Source organism: Spermophilus citellus (genome assembly GCF_964194105.1).
Source record: "Spermophilus citellus genome assembly, chromosome: 12".
NCBI classification, from domain to species: Eukaryota; Metazoa; Chordata; class Mammalia; order Rodentia; family Sciuridae; genus Spermophilus; species Spermophilus citellus.
The window spans coordinates 118,271,633-118,291,707 of NC_138198.1; the positions used below are offsets into that span (position 1 = coordinate 118,271,633).

The following is a 20,075-nucleotide window of genomic DNA, read 5'->3' on the forward strand; positions in this document are numbered from 1 at the left end:
AAATATGAACATATGTTTACTAAACTGTCATGAAGTGAATATTCTGCAACCACCTCACAAATAAAGAAAGAGAATATTATCATCACTCCAAAGTACCCACCTTGTGTCCCTTTCCAATTATTTCTTTCTTCCTTCTCTTCAAAGTGTAACCAGTATGCTGACTTGTAACCCTTTCATTTAGTTATGAAATTTCCAAATTTCTGTAAGTATAATCATACTGTATGTATTCTTTTCCAATTGTCTTCTTTTTTTCCCCCAATTTTGTTTGTAAAATTCTTCTGTTGTCATCGCTGTGTAGAGTTTTAACTACATGAACATTCCATAATTTATTTGCATTTACCGTTGCTGCACATTTGGGTTCTAGGGTTGGGCTATCATGAATAATGCTGCTATAAATCTTTGTGTACATGCCTCTGGGGGCCCTGAGCTCACATTTACTTTGGGTGTATACCTCAGGTGGAATTACCAGCTCATCGGTATATATATTTTCGATTTTTACAGTGTCTTTTGATTAGTGAATGTGTTTAAATTTTATGTAGTACAGTTTGTTAATGTTACCGCAAATGCTTTCATATATTCCACTTATCTCTGGATTCCATTTAGCAAATTTATGGTGCAAAGTGGGAGTCCAGATTTCTTTTTTTTCTCCTTGTGGATGTCCAATGGGATCAGCACAATTTAGTGTAAAGGCCACTCCTTTCTCGTTGTTCTGTAGCAACACTTGGTTTTTTTTTTTTTTTTTTCCTTTTAAACAAGTATTCACATCTGTACTGATGCTTTTCTGGGTCTCTGTTCTGGCCCATCCTTTGTCAAAACCAGACTGACTTAATTATTTAATAATAAGTCTTGCTATCTGAGAGAACAGGTCTTACCTCTACCTCCTCCTCCTTCAGAAGTGTCTTGGTAACTCCTGGCCTTTGAATATTTCTTATTAATTTGAAGTCAGTGGCTAAATTTTTGAAAAATGAAATCTGTGATTTAGATTGAGTGATTTTGAGAAGATGGATATCTTTATAATATTGAATCTTCTGAACCATAATTAAAACAAAATAGATTCCTCCAAAATCACATACAAAAGTATGTGATTTTTTTTTTATGTTTTAAATTGACGTGTTAAATTGTATGTATTTATTTGGTACAGCATGATTCTTTGATTGTGAGTGTATGTGTGTGTAATAACTAATTATAGCTAATTAACACATACATTATCTTATATAACTTTTTGATACTTTTAAATTGTATATTTTTAAAAATTCTAAAACATATTGCTAGTTTATTAAAATATCTGATTTTTATTTTGATCTTGCATTAAATAATATTGTTAAACTGGCTTTTTAACTCTCAATGTCTCAATTCTTTTGTGAATGATAGTTTGATTTTTCCTTTTGAATCTTTTTATCTTTTAAACAATTAATTAATTATTCAATTAATTATTTGCCTTATTGTGCTTGCTAGGATGCCTGGTTCAATTCTGAAAGAAGGCAGTAATAGTGGGCATAGTGTTTTTTTTGTATGTGTGTAATAATGTTTATCAGCCAAAAATTGTACCAAGTTGCAATTCTTTCTTTTGGACTCAATGTATTAACTTTAAATTATTTGAAGTAAAATATTACTGTAATCAAGATTTTATTTTGACCAAGATTTGCATATACAATTAAAATTAATACATATAAACTTACATTCCAGAAATTCTTAAACTCATATTTAATTTTAATTTTTTTTTTTTGGTATTGGGAATTGAACCCTGGGGCATTTTACCACTGAGCTACATCCTCAGACTCTATGTTTTTGATCACAAAGAGAAAAGTAGTTTTTTCTCTCTTAATTTCTTTCTATTTATAAACTCTATTTAAGGATGCATAAGATGATATGTTTCTTGTTCAATATATAAAAATGACAATTTTCCCACTTAATGGGTTAATTCTAAAAGGCTACAATGTAAGTCCAAAGATCTTGGTATGCCATGAAAAAGTATACCTAAGGGAGGATAATTACAAGAATTGTGGAGGAATTTTGGAAAGCAAGAAACAATGAGGGGCTTGGGACAGATGTCCAAACACTTTGTCTGAGGTCAGGTGCCCTAGAAACAAAGCAAAGACAATGAGTTTTATTCAGATAATTTTTCTAGGAGGAGGAGATGTTGCTTGGAGAAAAATAGGACAGAGCAAAGGAAAAATGTGAATGGATCATGAGATTTCAGCTGGAAGCTGGCTTCTGGCTGATCCCATGGGAGCAGACTTTGCACTACCAATTCACACCTGCTGTGAGGGGGTCTTTTCATACCCTCATGCCAACCAGTGGTGCCTGAAGTGTCCCCTGGTTGAGGGGAGGAGTGGTGCGTGGCTTCCAGGCAGGTGGGTCCCTTTAACTGAGAGTCATTGGGCCCAGAAAAGGAAGCTCTGTACTATCAGCCTAAACAGCAACGGTGGCAGATGCAGGGTGATAGGTGTACAGGCTGGGAAACAGACACGCACCACATTACTGGCTTGAAGAAGTAAATGCTACAATCAGCATCAGTAACGGATATGCAGAGGTTGCACCAGGACTGTGAGTTATGGGGCAGGCAGGGAATCGTCAGAGCTCTGCTTCAGGGACTATTCCCTTTCCTTACTCAGAAGCACAGGAACTATTTTTATGGCTTTAATCATTAACATTTTCTTCAACTGGGGCAGTTTTACAACCACAAAGAAGAGACAGAAAAAATAGAAGAGTAGTGGGAGCCCAAGGATTGGGGTTGTGAAGATTCTGACAGTTAGGCTCAGAGAGCATATGGAAGGGGTCTGGGACGGGCTGGAGGGGCTTCAGTGTCTAGCAGGATGGAGCAGGTCCTGGTGATGAAAATAGCTAGTGCACGACCCCTGGAGTGGGCTGCCACAGGAGAGGCAAGGCCAAGTCAGGGAAGCGAGAGGCCATCCACATGGATGGTGCTGGTGGCACTCAGGGTGGACAGGGAGGCGGGGTGCACAGCACCCGTGGCCCTATGGTTCAGGAAGGGGCAATACAAGTGTAACTCTCCAAGGGGACACTGGAGGCAAAGGAAGGAAGCAAGGCTTGGAAAAGCAAGAGCAGGGGGCAGATAAGGAAAGGGGACCTTGCTTCCCCATCCCAAGGTAGTAGTGGCTATTCCCAGAGAAGACGTTGTGGGACATAGTTCTCAGGGGAAAGCCAAGTTTCTCTGTGAGAGAGGGCCACAGAGGAAAGGCTTCAGAAAAGAACAGAGGGCGCCTGGACAGAGCTATGCAATGAGACAGAGAAGGCCACAGAGAAAGTACAGGGAAGACACAGACTGATAGGGATGTTAAAATACGGAGCATTATTGTCAACGCAAGGATTTCATGCCGTTTTATAAAACTAACGTCTCCATTTCATTGGCATCCAAGGTTTCTTTTATAACTAAGTATTAACTCTTTCTACACCTTACTCATTTTGCATATTTCTCAGTGACAACTAAAAAAAAAAAAACCCCACAAAGCTAATTGCATACTGCATTGAGTTTACTTAAAGAACTATAATAAGAAAAAAAGAAAAGAAAAGAAACTGAGTATGGAGAGCAGCACCAGCAGGATCCACCCCTAAGGCTGCTCTTCTTCAGGCAACAGGGAGAGCCAGATGCCCTTGCTGTTGTTGTTTAGCAACAATGATAAACCTTCACACCCTACTGAGATCTAGACTAATCCAAATGCTGTTTCTTTTAATGAACTAGCAGAGCCAGTAGGGATGCCCCAGGGTTGGCAGGAAAAACTGGAATTTGGAGGTCTAATTTCCTATGAAGTTTTGTTCTTTAGTAATATTCTTTTCCTAAACTTAGGGAGTTTTTTGGATATTTACACATTATTGGTACTTAACACAGGGTGTGGTGCATTCTAGACTCAATAAATATTTATTGAATGAATTGTAATAAATGTTTTAAATTAATGGACAGAATGCATGAGAACAAATGTGGTTTTGTGTGGTGTGTGTGTGTGTGTGCGTGTGTGTGTGTGTGTGTGTATGAGAGCCACATGCTCCTTTTTCTGGTCCTTTTCTAGCAAGACATTTTTCATTTTCTTCTTTGCACATGGCATCCCAAAGTAATGTAACTGCAAAACTAGCTTTATCATGGAGAATGGCTTGTCAGGACACGACTCTGTTCATCTGTGGTAAGTCAAGTATGCCTTTAATTCATGTCTTCATCAGACTATATAAACCAGTGGTTCCCAACCTTGGCTGCATAACCCAGTCATCTGGGGTGATACAAATGTGGATGCCTGCTTCCCATCCCAGAGATGCTATCTCAGGTAGTCTGTTTTTTTTTTTTTTTTTAAGTTCCCTGGGATATTTTAATGTGCTTCCAAGGTGCAAAACAACTGTTGTAAACAGTTATTTCCAGAGGGTCCCCAGTATCACTAGGAATGAAGGCTCCCTCCGGCCCCACCCGTGGGTCATAATTCATTTGACCTGGATATTCTATTTCTACCCTTTAGTCCTTGTTTGGTTTCGAGCTCCTGCTTTAATTCTTGTTTTGTTCTGTGGTTAATTTGGATCTCTTTATGCTCAAGCTCCAAAAAAAAAAAAGAAAGCACTTCTACCTGTAATCCCAGGTGCCCGGGAGGCTGAGACAGGAAGATTGCAAGTTCAAGGCCAGTCTCAGTAACTGAGTGAGGCCCTAAGCAACTCAGTGAGACCTTGTCTCAAAATGAAAAATAAAAAGGTTGGTCACTGGGTTAAATCCCCAGCTACCCGCTGCCCCCCTTCCCCCCATTTTTTTTTCCTAAAGGATTTTGGAGTTAGAATTTAAACTACTCACTCCCTCTGTGTCTAAAGTGCATACTCTGTGAACTATAGTTGATTCACAGCTGCTCACAACTTCAAGTGAATGACTTCATGGCCAAGAATGAAGATATAAGGAATTAAATCCTCAGTTTTGTCATAAACCTTGCATGCTATTTTTATTAGGGAAATTATCATTGAGAAACCAAACGTTGTTTCACTGGAAATACAAACTGTAATGACTAGGGAGAGGCAGAGACAAGAGCTATAAATGAAGGATCTGAGCTGCTCATTTCACATAAGCTTCCTAGTTCCTTGTGCAACCACATCAGTCTCTCCAAGAGCCAGGTAAGTTCTTCTTTTAGCTAACTTAAGACTTCTGTGTTTTGAGAATATGAATGTTTATCAATTTGAAAGAAGTACTTTTTATTGTGCATAGACTTTCCTTTAGGCGGCTTTATTTAATTCTGGCCTACATGACCATAACAACGTATCTTCATCTTATTTTTTTTAAACAATACTTTTATTTTATTTATTTATTTTTATGTGGTGCTGAGGATTGAACCCAGGGCCTCACATGTGCTAGATGAGTGCTGTACTGCTGAGCCACAGTCCCAGCCCTCTTCATCTTGTTTAACCTAAATTAATTCATTTTATTTCTGAGTAAAACCTATGAGGAATTCCTATAGGAAACCTGAGGTTGATATTGAAGACATAACAGTTTTCATAGGATGTCTTAGCAGAGATAAACCTCTCAGCTTCCCAAAATATATGCATTAATTTATTTTGCATTTATTTTATTCTTGTTTTCGGATTCTTCTTAAAGCCTTTGTTAAATAGTTATAAAGTTGCTGGTGATTAAGAAAATGTAAAAAAAAAAGCATGTTCTACTTTTCTGTTAGAGAAATATTAGTTGATCTTTAGAAATTCTTATTATTTTTTGTGCTGGGCATGGAGGTACATGCATAATCCTATACTCAGGAGGCTGAGGCAGGAAGATCCCAAGTTTGAGCCCAGCCTGGGAAACTTAGCAAGACCTTGTCTCAAAAGAAAAATAAAAAGGGCAGAGCACCCTGGGATTCCATCCCCAGTTCTGAAAAAAATAAGTGAGATAACAAAAGTAATATTTACCAAACAAGCCTGAAACTACACAGAAAAAAAATCAAATAAAAAAAGAAAACCTCCCCACTCCAACTAATAATCCACTCCTAGAGATGTTTCATTGACCTTCAGTGAAAATTTTACCCAGAGTCAAGTTTTCCTGGAGCTGGGGATGGAGTTTAAGAGGATGCTGTTCTCTGGGCTGGATTCTGGCTCAGTTGAGAGACAGAGAGCACCAGCCACAGGCAGGAGTCCTGGCTTGGTTGTGGTCCAGGCTGCTTGGACATGAAGCCAGTGGGGATTCCTCTGCCTCCTGGACCCTGTGTTGCTGCCCAGGCCGGGCCTGGGAGGACAGAGCTGGGTTTGCCTGGAGAAGCCAAGCAGGAGGAGGGAGGAGGCGGTGGGTGGCAGAGCAGGCAGGTTCTGACAGAGAACAAGACAGAATTAAACCATTAAGGCGTTAACTGCGAGCTACTAGATGGGGTCAGGCTCCAGATGACTCACATCTCCCATCAGGAGAGGCCAACAGAAGGGTAAGAAGAAGCCAGCCATGACCTGGGCCCAGAGGGTGAAAATCCCCATTTTCTGGGTCAATGCAGGGAGAGTTCCCGTGGCACCCAGCAGTTCAATCCACTGACTGCTGTTGCTGTTCTAGATCTCACGGAAACCCAAACCGCCATGGAGTCACTCAGTGCCGCAAACATTCATCTGGGGCTTGATCTTCTCAAAGAAATGAGGAAAACAAACGATGGCAACATCTTCTTTTCCCCCGTGGGCATCTCAACTGCCATTGGCATGCTCCTCCTGGGGACACGAGGAGCCACAGCCTCCCAGTTACAGAAGGTAGGGGCGCCCGCCTTTGCTTTCCACGCACAGCTTGTGTCTGGGGACCAGCCTTTGAGAATCACCTTGAAAACACGCTCATCTCTACCTGTAAGCCAGGAGCAGAGCCTGTGAAGACAGGGAGGAATTTCAGGCCCCTCAGGGAAGTTCTCTGCCCTCTCCAAATGCCATCACGCCATCTGCCCCTTGATGCTTGACATTCCTTTGGGTGGGGGCTGCGTGAGTGGCCTGTCCAAGTCAGTACTTTCATAATTAAAGATAGAACCTGAAAAGCAACAACTATTGGGAGAAGTGACATCATCACCACCTGACATAAATGACACCAAAGACGAATGCGTGAACGAATACGTGCAAAGGCTGCTCTGAAGAGGTCAGGGGCAACCTAGACCTTCTTATGACCTTAGCAAGGGGATAAATGTCTCCTGTATCCATGGAGGTCTTTTAAACAAGCATCCACTTTCCCCTGACTGATTGTTTGTGAGGTTTTCTCTGTTCTGACCATTGCAATATTTTCTCCCTATCAGGTATTTTATTCTGAAAAAGACACAGAAATCTCCAGAAAAGAGGTTGAAGAAAAAGAGGTGGGACACATGCTTTATAATCGTCAGTTTGGTTACTTATTAGGTGTGGGATCACGGGGGGGGGGGGGGGGAGGCCTGGGAAAACCATGAAAGAGGAAACATTTCACACTTATTATTATCAAGCAATAATAATCACTGTAGGTAAATGATGTTGCTAGCTGTATTCATCCATTTTCTGTGGTCATAACAAAATACCTGAGGCTGAATATGTTATAAAGAAAAGAATTTCTTTATTTAGCTCACAATTTTAGAAGCTGAAAGTCCACATTGGGTGGCTCCATCTGTTTGGCTTCTAGTGATAACCCCTTCTATGCATTACAATGAGGTGGATAAGGAGAATAGAAACAGTTGCATGCAGAAAGGACCAAGTTTGCAGGCTGACCTTGCTTCATAATCACCCACTCTCAAGAGAAAGAATTTGCATTGTGAGACTAGCATTGATATTTTCTGAGGGCAGTGCCTCAAGCAGTCTAACCACTTCTCTCTGGGTCTCTTCAGTGTTCCACCACCTCTTAATATCACTAAGTTCACTAAGCCTTCAGCTGGTGAACTCCTAGGGGACAAACCACTTCCGAGCCAGCACTAGATTCTACAACAACAATAAACACTTGTGTTAAGAAGAAGCATTAATGAACAATGACCTCCCTGAGCACTATTGGGCTGAAGAGCCCTCAGAGCAGAATGGATGGGTTTTAGAATTAAACACGTTTGGGTTCAACGCTGGCCCAGGCATTTAAGAACTATGCTACTTTGAACAAGTCGTTTATCTTCTTTGGCCCTCTGGGTAGTACCAGTAGAGGATCTGGAAAACACTGGTAACTCACCGGTGGTGGTGGTAGCAGGTGATACTATCACTAAATTTCATTCATGTTTTGGAATTTCTGATATTTTATTTTAAAAAAATATTAGCACAGGACCATTGATCTCCTGGAGTCTCCGCCAGCTTCAGTGTTCTAGCATGCCTTGCCCAGTCTGCCCAAGTATGGGGAAGGGATGGCGGCCCATTAGGTCAGGGATGGTCAGAGCTATCAGGAAGGCACGGCTGCTCTGGTGGCAGTCCAGCTCTGTGCCCTCTGAAAATCCCCTCAAATCAGCAGCAGTAGGAGCTGTTCATTTCATAATCCCAAAAGGCTAGGTTGACTGTGTGGCTCGTTTACAAGGACGGAGAGTCCGGCTTTCCTGCAGGGTTTGCTCAACAGGGTTAGGTCAGGCAGCTGATAGGCTGTGCACTCAGCTGAGGCCTGCAGTTGTTTCCAGAGCACATTCCCCCCCCCCCCCCCAGCACCACAGTCCCTGGAGAGCCTTTATGTCAATTAGGCAAAGACATGTTGCCTTGAGAGATGCCCCTCTCCATGGTGAAGGGCTTGGTGGCCGATGGGAGTCATTCCAGGTTGGTGTGGACACAGCCTGTACGACCCTGTGAGGCAGCTCTGTCCCTTCTCCAGGATTATTTCGGGAGCCACAGAGGTATGTGGAAGGGTGGAATTGCTGATCCTGATCGAAAGGATATTAGGACAGGAACACATAGTAGGGGCCATGGGCTCTGATCTCTTGAATAGATGGAGAAACAGATAAGCAAAGTGATTTGCCCAGAGACAGGCTTGACTGTACCATTTGATTACCACATGAAGTCGGAGTATTCTGAACCTTGCTTTTAAACACTGATGATAAAATCTGAAGACGCATTTACAAAGGCATAGGGAATGATCCAAGTAACACCCTCTAATTCCACCTCCCAGTATAAAAAACAAGCTATTACTAAATTCCCTGGTGCCTCCTAAGTACCTTCTCTGAGCACAGCCCCTGGTCTCCTGAGGGGGAGGGTGAATTAGGTGTTCATTATTCCCATATACTAGCGATTTCATCGCATGTAGACTTTTTTTTTTTTTTGTTCATTATTACTTTGAATAACTTGTTTTGGGTTCAGCATTACGTCTACAAGATTCGACTAGATTAGGTGGACACTTGTAGCCCCAGTTGATTCATTTTCACGGGTCTTTACTGATTTGTTCTACTGATGGGGACTGCCTTCCTTCCTTCCTCCTTTCCTTCCTTCCTTCTTACTATAAACGATGCTGAAGTGACCCTTGTCAGCTCCCTGGTTGGCCAGAGTGAGGGTTTGTCTAGTCCTGAGCTAAGCCGAAGTGGGTCATTCAAGTGGCTGTTGAACACTTGAAATGCATTTAGTTTGAATTGAGATGAACTCTAGGTGTCAATACATGTGGGATTTGAAGAGCTTAGTTTGAGAAATGGATTATTGATTTATATAATGATATTTATCATATATTAATATGCAATTAATTTCATATAATTAGTTACATGTAATTGACAATATGCAATTGATACACAATTAGTAATTATATATTAATCAATATGTAATTGATATTTTGTACTGTTTTGGAACATTTTTGTCACCTAGGAAAGAAATGCCCAAACCATGAGTAGTCATTCTCCATGGATCCCCCACCCCATCACCTAATCTCCACCCTGGGCAGTCACTAATCTACTTTCAGTGTTTAAACATTTGCTTATTTGGGACATGTGGTTTTTTTTTTCTTTTTCTTTTTTACATTCCTCCTCTCTAACTATAATTACATATACTTTGGCCAATATTCGTCTTTCCTTTCCTCCCCTTAAACACCTAAGCCATTCTACTCTCTACTTCTGTGAGAGCAACATTTTTGAATTCCACATGAGTGAGATCATGCAGCATTTGTCTTTCTGTGTTTGTCTTATCTCACATACTAGTCTCCAGGTTCTTTCATATTGTCATGAGTGACAGAATTTCATTCTTTTTATGGCTTAATAGTATTTCACTGTGTATATATACCATGTATTATTTATCCATTCATCTATTTCTTCTTATTTTCAAAAACATGGTTACTAGAGAATTTAAGATTATATATGTGTCTTACATTTGTGGCTTACCCTATATTTCTATTGAATATAATGTGATCCTGAGCAGCACAGTGTTTAGTTTTATTAAATATTACCAAATTGTTTGCCATGGGGATTGTACCATACTTATTCTCCTCAGCAGGGTATACACGTTCATTTCATATGATTGTCCATGGAGACTGGGACTTAAAATCCCCCTGACTTTATAATTCCCAGTCATCTGTAACATATATCTATATTATCTGTCTCTACTGGTGTTCATATGACTTTTGCCTTGTTAATTAAGTGAATTATATCAATAGAATTTCTAATGGTAAGACATTTGTTCAGTTGTGAAATAACCAACTTGGTCATGGTATTTTAAAAATTATACATTGTTGGATTGAACTTGCTAACATTTTGTTAGGAGTTTATAAATGACATCATTTGGCAACATTTTTATTGTATTGTTCTTGTTCAGTTTTGGTATCAAAGTAACACTAGATTCTTAAAATGTGGATTATTTCCTCTTTTTCTGTTCTCTGAAAAAAATTATATAATTCAGAAATTCATCTAATTTCTTGGGTAGAATTTGAATTAAAACCCTTGCCCTAGGTTTTTTTTTAATTAGAGAATTTCTTTAATCAGACATATTTTGATTCCCTTATTTTTATTTTTGTGCATTTCATAGATATTTTCTTTTTTTTAAAAGGGTAATATTTTATTGTATGGATACACCACATTTCTTTATTCATTCATTCGTTGATGTATATTTGCATTGTTTCTTTTTTTATTAGTTGCTCAAAACATTACAATGATCTTGACATATTATATATCATACATTTGATTCAAATGGGGTATGAATTCTTAATTTTTCCATGTGTACAGATTGCAGGATAACATTGGTTATATTTTCTTTATGGTTATCATTGTAATTACATAATACAACAATCTATTGCCAAGTCTTGGCTGGGCACAGAATCATGAGCCACCACACAGCTTTGTAGATTCAAACAGCAATTCTTTATTCCCGAACTCACACCTGCCTCCACACACGCTCTGGGGCAATCCCAGTTCTCCTGCCGCCTAATTCACCTACTCCACGAGGCTTTCTTCCCAAAGTGCTCTCTGAATCTCACGAGAACTCCAAGGGAGCTCAGGTAGCAGGAACGCCCTATTTCCAGCAGCAATAATCCTCAACATCGAACTTCCCTAAAACCCAAGGTCTTAAACTGGGAACACCCTTAACCCAAGGAGCGGGATACTTCCTCAAACTGCAGGACACACCCTAATCCTGGATCCACCCTGGTCATTGAGCAGGGTCACCTACTCAAACACACATGCAAGGTCACAGCAAATTTAACATGGGGTACGTTGGCAAGGAAATCGATGCGTCATTCCTACTTGGTAATGGCCCTCAGCAATATTTTCTTTATGGTTATCATTGCAATTACATAATACAACAATCTATTATTTTAAGCTGATAACCAACCACTTAACTTCAACCACATGTAAAACTGTTCCTTTATATATCTGTCTCTTTCTCCTTTACTGTATCAATGACACAATTTACCTCTTTTTATATTGTATATTTATCAACAGATTTATGATTAATTTTATGCTTAAAAAATTCCACATCACATTTAAAAGTGGTTTGTGCAGATATATTTTGATGCTTAGGATCTTACATTTATATATTTACTTTTACCAGGAAACTTTATGTTTCCATATGGTTTGTTGCTCTTTATCATCCTTTCACTTAAACTTGAAAGACTCCATTCTGCATTTCTTGTAGGCCAAATCTGATGGTGATGAAGTCCCCCAGATTTTGTGTATCTGGGAATGTCTTAAGTTCTCATTTGTTTTTGAAGGACAGTTTTGCTGGAGATACTATTCTTGGTTGATTTCTTTTAATATGAAATATATCATCCCAATCCTTTATAGTCTTGAAGGTTTTGCTGAAAAATCCTCTCAGCTTCCTTATATGTTACAAGTTGCTTTTCTTTGGCTGCCTTCAAGATTCTCCCTTTGTGACTTTTGACAGTTTGGTCATGTTGTGCTGCAGTAGAGCTCTCTCAAGCTTCATCCTAGTTGGAGTTTTTAGTTTTTTTAAAAAATTTTTCTTTTAGTTGTTGATGGACCTTTATTTTATTCATTTATATATATGCAGTGCTGAGAATCGAACTCAGCGCCTCAAACATGCAAGACAAGCACTCCACCACTGAGCCACAACCCCAGCCCATAGTGGGAGTTTTCTGAGTTTCAAACTCATATATCCATTTGTTTCTTCAGATTTGTAGCCATAATTTCTACCAACAGACTGTGGGAATGTTTCTCTTTTTTTCCTTCTTTGGCTCCCATGATGTGTGTGCTGTTCCACTAATAAAGTTCCATAAATGCCTTAGGATCTCTTCACTTTTCTTCATTTTCCCCACCTCTCCTCTGTGCTGGTGATTTTGAATGACCTGACTTTCAGCTCACAGGCTCTTTATTCTGTCTGGTCAAGGCTGCTGTTGAGTTTCCCTAGTGATTTTCTTCAATTCACTTGTTGTATTCTTCAGTTCCAGCATTTGTTTGGTTTTTCTTCATCATTTCCATCTCTTTGTCAATATTATCATTTGGTCCATGCACTGTTTTCCTGATTTTGTTTAGTGGCCTCTCTGTGCTGTGTTTTAATTTATTGAGTGTCCTCCTGATAGTTACTTTGAAAATTCTGTCAGGTAATTCATCTAACTTTTTCTTAAAAACAAAACAAAACAAAATTTTTTTTTTTCAGTTGTAGATGGACACAATACTTTTATTTGTTTATTTATATGTGGTGTTGAGGATCGAACCCAGGGACTCATGCAGGTGAGGCAAGTGTTCTACCCCTGAGCCACAACCCCAGTCCATTTTTCTCTATATCTTCTAGGTCAGTTTTTGGAGATTGTTTCAATTGATTGGGTTTTGCTCTCTTGTTTTTCGTATTCCTTGCTATCTTTTGATGGTTTTTGGCATTTGAAAAATTAGCCACCTCTCCTACGGTCTGCTTTAGTATATGGAGTACCTCCTTCAGTTAGAGATTCTAGAGACCCTTAAACATTTTCAGGGGACTTCTCAACCTTGTGACATAATCTGTAAGAGGTTTGTTGTTCTTTTAGTTGGGCGCGCCCTCTGCTGTCTTTCTGTGCGACTGCAGACTCTACTGGCCTTTCTGTTCCCAGGTGCAAACAGGTCATCCACTTCAAATCTAAAATGCCCTCTCTTTGCATCCACTGTGATTTAAAGCAGACAGATATCACTAAACAGGCAATGAGACCATTCTCCTCTTTGTTCCAGAGGTGTGCTCGGGGTTAGCTGGCCCTGCCATGGAACACACTTCAGCCCTCAATCAGAAAATGGGTGGATCCTGTAGGAAATGTCCAGAAAAGTTTGATTGTTTCCCAGAGACAGTGATAAATCTCATTTTAGTTCTATGTGTAGTTCTGACAAATGGCCACTTATTCCATCTTATCCACTGTCTGTCTAGAACAGAAATTTCTAAACTCTGGCAGATAAGAATTATCTTGGGGAAATTATCTACTTCTCTTAGGTGCCTGGAGTGTTTTGGGCAGATAAAAACAATGTAAATAACATAGTAGACAATTACATTTGAGACCAAAAATGCAACCTGAGTCAGAAAAGAAAGACCTGTGGTGTTGGGCTGGTGGACAAAGCTTCTCTGTGGAGCTGAGACTTGTCATGACTTTCAGGATCATATGATTCATGTAGAAGTCTACTGACATCTAGGGGCCACAGGAACCCACAGATTGCACTCAAGGGAGCCCAAATGAGGGGAAGACCCCGTAGCTGAATCCTCTTGAAGGAGAATCTAGGTTTGCCTTTGCCCAGATAACCTATTGATTTTTTTGTCTTGATTTTTAAGATTGAGAAGACAGAAGAGATCCATCACCAATTCCAACAGGTTTTGACTGAAATAAGCAAACTCACTAATGATTATGAACTGAACTTAGCCAATAGGCTGTTTGGAGAAAAAACATTCCTCTTCCTTCAAGTAAGTTTTGCTGTGTCCACCACATCTGTGTTAGTTTGAATGGCCAAGTGACCATCAGGACTGTGGGTCCTGGGGGTGTGTCTCCTAAGTTGGCTGCTTGGCTCTACCCATATCACTGATGGTCTGTACCCCAGACATTTATTTTTAACTCTGGCATTCTGAGAAATGATTTTTGCCTTAATCCTTTTGTATCTGCATAAAATTGTGTGTGGAGGCATTTAAAGTGATTTTCCAGGGAATTCAATGTTTTTTTTTTAACCTTAATCATCCTAATCAACTGGTACTTTTATTTAGACCTGTTGGTAATTGACAAATTGACTATTAAACTCCTCTCTATATCTTTCCTGTTTTTCCTAAAGAAATACTTAGATTATGTTGAAAAATATTACCATGCATCTCTGGAACCTGTTGATTTTATAAATGAAGCTGATGAAAGTCGAAAGAAGATCAATTCCTGGGTTGAAAGTCAAACAAATGGTAGAGTATGGGTGGGTTGTTGGTCATACAAAGACGTCCTGACTGTCTTCTGTGAGTGAAGGCCTGGGCTTGGTTCTGCGTGGGAGCCAGGTGGACACTCTAGGAAGGGCTTGAGATGGGTTTTGCAGGGTTGAACAGGCAGGGCTGGGCGTAAAGGGGAGGACACTGCAGATAGTGAAATGGACACGGCAAATGGGGAGATTCAAGGGGAACCCAGGAGGGGACCCTAGGAAGTGGCTGTGTGGAGACCCCTGGAGGACTCTTTGCACTCGGCTGTGTCCTGGAACTGGGCTCCTGCCTCTCTTGAGTATACTCTTTCCTTCATATCAGAACATCTCTGTTTGTGTGTGGGTCCCCAAGTGTAAATGTCACAGAGAGTTCCCTTTCCTTTTGTTAAGAGAGAAACACACAGCTCTCCCATCAAGACCTGACTCTGCTACCTACAGCTGGGGCCACCCGGGCCTCATCTCCACATGGGCATCGTACAGGATACAATGCTCAGCCCCATCTACATCAGAGAATTGGATTAATTCCTCCCCCCATTATCCCCTTCTCATTTCCTAGTATGGGTCAAAAATACGAGAAATACTGAAAAGGAAAGTTAATGTGGAGATTCACTTTGGGAAACAATAGCTGATATTTAGCATTTTTAATTCCATTTTCAGGGAGATTGCTGTTATTACAGAATGCGCTTCTTTTTCATGCTTTATTTAAAGAAAGAAACTTAAAATAATCAGAATATAAGGGGTCTTTCAAAAGATTGGCTGAACAGTGTTTTCAGAATGTAGTGTGGGATGGACTGAACCCAGAGCTCAAAATATCAGTTCCATTTTTCATAGAATAAGCAATCTCTCAACCTCTCTTGGGAGCCATATTTACTAGGGAAGAACAGTTGCTCACCAAGTGCTTATGATGTGCCAGACATTGTTTGAGGCTTTCTACATATTAAATCACTGACTCCTTCCAACAACCCTGTGAGGCAGGTTTTATTCCTATTTTACAGATGTGGAAACTGAGGCACAGAGAGCTTAAATAACTTGCCCAAGATTCCTCAGCTGATAAGAGGCAGAACTGGATGCCATCCGAGGCAATCTGACCCCAGAGGCGGGACTCTTAACCATCAACCTCAATTTATCCAGTGGGATAAATAGGCGATGGGCAGAGTGACAACCTCCCCACCGATTCTGCAGCGAACGCATTGTCGGCAAGGCCTTCAGGTGCTGACCTGGCTGAATTTTCAGTAATCAGTCAAGGCTGTCTGCTTGCTATCTGCCACACATACCATCTTTGATCTGGAAATGGACCAATCTTTCCTTTTTTTTTCTGTTTGCAGAAAAAATCAAGGACCTGTTTCCAGATGGCTCTCTTAGTAGCTCTACCAAGTTGGTGCTGATAAACACAGTTTACTTTAAAGGACAGTGGGATAGAGAATTTAATAAAGAAAATACCAAGGAAGAGGAATTTTGGCTGAATAAGGTATGGTTCTTTATTTATGTGATGTGCTTTCACATGGAGTATAAGATCTGAAGTCATATTTGAGCAAACATACACCGGTGGTGGCAAATGGCCCTTCTGTGACTGATCTTTAGCATCATTATTATCTGATTACTTCAGTGAGCTAGCTTGTTGCCTGTGCCTTTGGTCTAATGACTTTTGACATCCTGTGCTCTGTTAACTTGTTGCAGAATACAAGTAAATCTGTGTGGATGATGGAACAGCACCATTCTTTTAGTTTCGTTTTCCTGGAAGACTTGGATGCCAAAATTGTGGGGATTCCATACAAAAACAATGACCTCAGCATGTTTGTGCTTCTACCCAACGACATAGAGGGTCTGGAGAAGGTAAACCCCTTGGTCCCTACTGTGCTTTCCTTTCCTAAGTTTTTGATCCCAACACTTGTGCTCCAGGAGTCTAGAAGCAGGTGTCTGAGTAGCAGCTGGTGCCTGGCTGTGTACACTAGAGCATTTCTCCCTCTCTGCAGCCACAGGGGAGCTCTGCAGGGGAACACTAAATGGTATCAGGCTCACTGGGAATAACCAGTACTCAGATTTTTTGGGGGGAGCTAAAATGAACATTTAGGATTCAGTAAGATTTCTAAAGATTCCACGACATGGATCCTTTTCTTGGAAAAAAAATCACATACACTCATTTATAGTAAATTTTCACCCACTTTGCAGTTAAAACGTGAATGTGGCTAATGTCCTGTGTTCTGGACCTCAGGAAGGCTTCGATTCAAATCCCTATTCCTTTAGTAGCTTTCTGACCACTGACCCTTCTTACCTTTCTTGAACCTCAATGTTTTCCCAGGCATAAATCAGGCTCATGGTGCTTAATATGTAGTGTTGTATGATTAGGGAGATGGAGCCTTGAATGGTGGAGGGTATAGAAAGCACTCAATAAATGGTAGCTGATGCATGGTTAAAATACCAGATTTAGTCTGTGCTGTGAAACTTTGCTAGTAGCATTAAAAGATGGAAATATTTTGGGAGAGCCAAGTGGCAATATGTATGAGTTCTTTAAGAGTATTCATTCTCATATGTCAGGTATGAGAATTACCCTAAGGAAATAATTCACAAGATAAAAATTTCCCTTCTGAGTCAAATCAGTAATTTCAGTATTGAATACATTAGGCTACTCAGTTGGAAATTCATAGTACCTACTGTTTTTAATATTTGCAGTATTAGCATCTATCATAATGCCTGGTACATACTAATGTTTGTAAAGTGAATGAAAAGATGAAATGTATCAGCTTGATGGCAATATTATCTAGCAATTTGAAGGTATTTAGGCGAGATATGCAATAGAGTGAAAACTTAAATTACATAAAGTAGACATTCACTGTGATTGCAACTGTGTAAATATATGTGCACATATAAAGACTGGAGGAATTGGTAAAAAAATGAAATATGTTCAAGTTGCTAGAATAAGACATGACTTATTTTTAATCTTTAAAAATTCATTCAATGGCATTGAGATTTCCCCCCCACACAGATAATTTAAGGAGAGAAATAGAAATGCCTGCTATATAGTGACAGCAGCACGGTAAAATGAAGTTTCACTTTTATTTATTACGAAAACAATTTCTGATACAAATCAGTACCTTGCCGTTTTAAATTTTTATCCACAATCATGCCAATCTGCTTTCCTCCCCCCTCTTGAAAAACAGATTATAGATCAAGTCACTCCTGAGCAATTGATAGAGTGGACCAGGCCGGAGCTTATGGAGGTCAGGAACGTGAACTTGCGCTTGCCCAGGCTGCAGGTGGAGGGCAGTTATGAGCTGGAGCCGGTCCTGGCAGCCCTGGGGCTGGGCGCGGCCTTCAGCGAGAGCGACGCTGACTTCTCCGGGATGTGCGCGCGCTCAGGGCTGCAGGCGCAGAGGTTCCTGCACCGGTCCTTCGTGCAGGTCACCGAGGAAGGCGCGGAGGCCACGGCGGCCACCGGCATAGGTTACATGGTCTCATCGCCCGGGGGCTGTGAGCAAGTCCACTGCGATCACCCCTTCCTGTTCTTCATCAGGCACCGCGGGTCCGACAGTGTCCTCTTCTTTGGCAGATTTTCTTCTCCCTAAGAAAGTCGTGGCCATGACCTTGGAGATCAGGAAGTAGTGTTGGGGCACCGGTAGGATCCTGGAAACCTTCAGTGCGCTGGCGTCTTGAGCTGCTGGCCTTCCAATCCGAACGTTAAACCTGTGATTTAATGACGTAATAATGTGTATTTATGACTTTCCTTGAAGGTGAACGTCCTTTTGTTTGTGCCCTGCGGAATGTGAATCAGACCCACACTCGTTGATACTCCCCGTGGGTTTCCTTTGGAAGTAAATGAACGTCTTGTAAAGTCTTGTGCATCAGTGGGGAGAAGGGGTATCTTGGATAAAGAGAGTGGATTCTTCTTGGGATTTTAGGGGTCTCTTTGGTTCCAGTATTTTGGCATATTATACAAGTAAAATACGACAATCATTCAATGTGTGCATTCCTTTTTCTTTTCAGCAGATATTGTGGTAAACTTCACACAGGGGAGGGAACTTAGAAACACATTAGGGAAAGGTAAATTAAAATGCAAAAACCAGAGCAAAATGAAACAATATTCCAGAGGATTCCCTTGTTTTCACCTTCCAGTCAAACATAATCCACTGTTATGTTCCATAAACATTTTGATATTGGAAATGCATGTAATAAATTGAGGAGATAAATGTTGCAGCCATCAGTACTCCTACATTGTCATTTTTTTTTTTTTTTTTTAGGATTTGGAATGTAAATACTTGAAAAAACTTTTAGAAGACTAGCTGTCCCCATATATGTATTTCTATTAATTTTTTAGTGAGACATAAGTATTACCCAATAGTTTTTTATTTTTATTTTTGTGGCTCTGGGGACTAAACCCAGCTCCTCTTACATAACAGGTAAACATTCTACCATCGGGCTACATCCCTGGTCAACAAATGTTTTTTTTTTTTGAAGATTATTTTAAAAAAACTTGGAATCTTTTCCTGGTGCTCTTCATTGTAAGCTTGTTTTACTTTCATCAGTTTTTAGTAAGATCCCCTTACTGACTTATTTTTCAACAGTCTTGTTGAACTATAAATTACATACCATAAAATTCATGTACATTGTAAATCATAGCTAGTTGATTTTTGGTAAATTCCCAGAGTTGTGCATCTATCACCCAAATCTGGGTTTGGAAGATCTCCATTACCCCTAAAGCACTTTCCTCATGGGCTGTTTCCATTCCCAGCCCCAGGCTGTCACTGATTGGTTTTCTACATTTATAATTTTTCCCTACATTTCATATAAATGGAACTATACAATGTACATTTTGTGTGTCTTCCTTCGTTTGCATAATGTGTTTGAGTTTTATCCTTTTGTAGCAGGTATTGATGCTTTTAAAAATTATTAGTGCATTTTAACTACACAGCATAACGGACTTCATTGTGACATGCATCGATTCTTAATGCATTTTTATTGCTGAATATTGTTCTGTTTTGTAGGAAAGAGGCATTTATTTATCTAGACACCAGCTCATGAACCTTAGCTTGATCCCAGTCATTGCCATCATGAGTTATGAACATTTGTGAACAGGTCTTTGTGTGAATGTAGGTTTTTGTTTCTTTTGGGTCTATTCCTAAGGGTGTCACTGCAGGGTCATATGATAATTTGTTTAGCTTTAAAGAAACTGTAAACTGTTTACATCCCTCCAGTAATGTATGAAGTTCTCGTGTCTCTACATCCCTGCCAACATCAGTGTTTTCATGATTGCAGTCCTTCTAATGGGGGAAGGTGGTATTGATTGACATTTCCATGATTAATCAAGTTTATCATTTTTATGTTAGTTATTGGCCAGTTGTATGCCTTCTTACATTCTAATCATTTGTTTATTTTAAAATTAAGTAATTTGTCTTCTTCCTGTATTATTGA

At 40.0% G+C, this 20,075-nt stretch overlaps 1 protein-coding gene across 1 annotated transcript; it reads left to right on the plus strand.

Annotated features, from left to right (window-relative positions):
• Positions 1–6,528: 6,528 nt before the first annotated feature.
• Positions 6,529–18,232, plus strand: SERPINB13 (serpin family B member 13; the record flags this gene model as incomplete). The annotated part of the gene is made up of 7 exons (XM_081262639.1): positions 6,529–6,693; positions 7,218–7,274; positions 14,056–14,184; positions 14,544–14,661; positions 15,995–16,137; positions 16,347–16,502; positions 17,828–18,232. The coding sequence occupies 7 exons, from the start codon at positions 6,529–6,531 to the stop codon at positions 18,230–18,232; spliced, it is 1,173 nt and encodes a 390-aa protein (XP_081118765.1).
• Between the last annotated feature and the right edge of the window lie 1,843 nt (positions 18,233–20,075).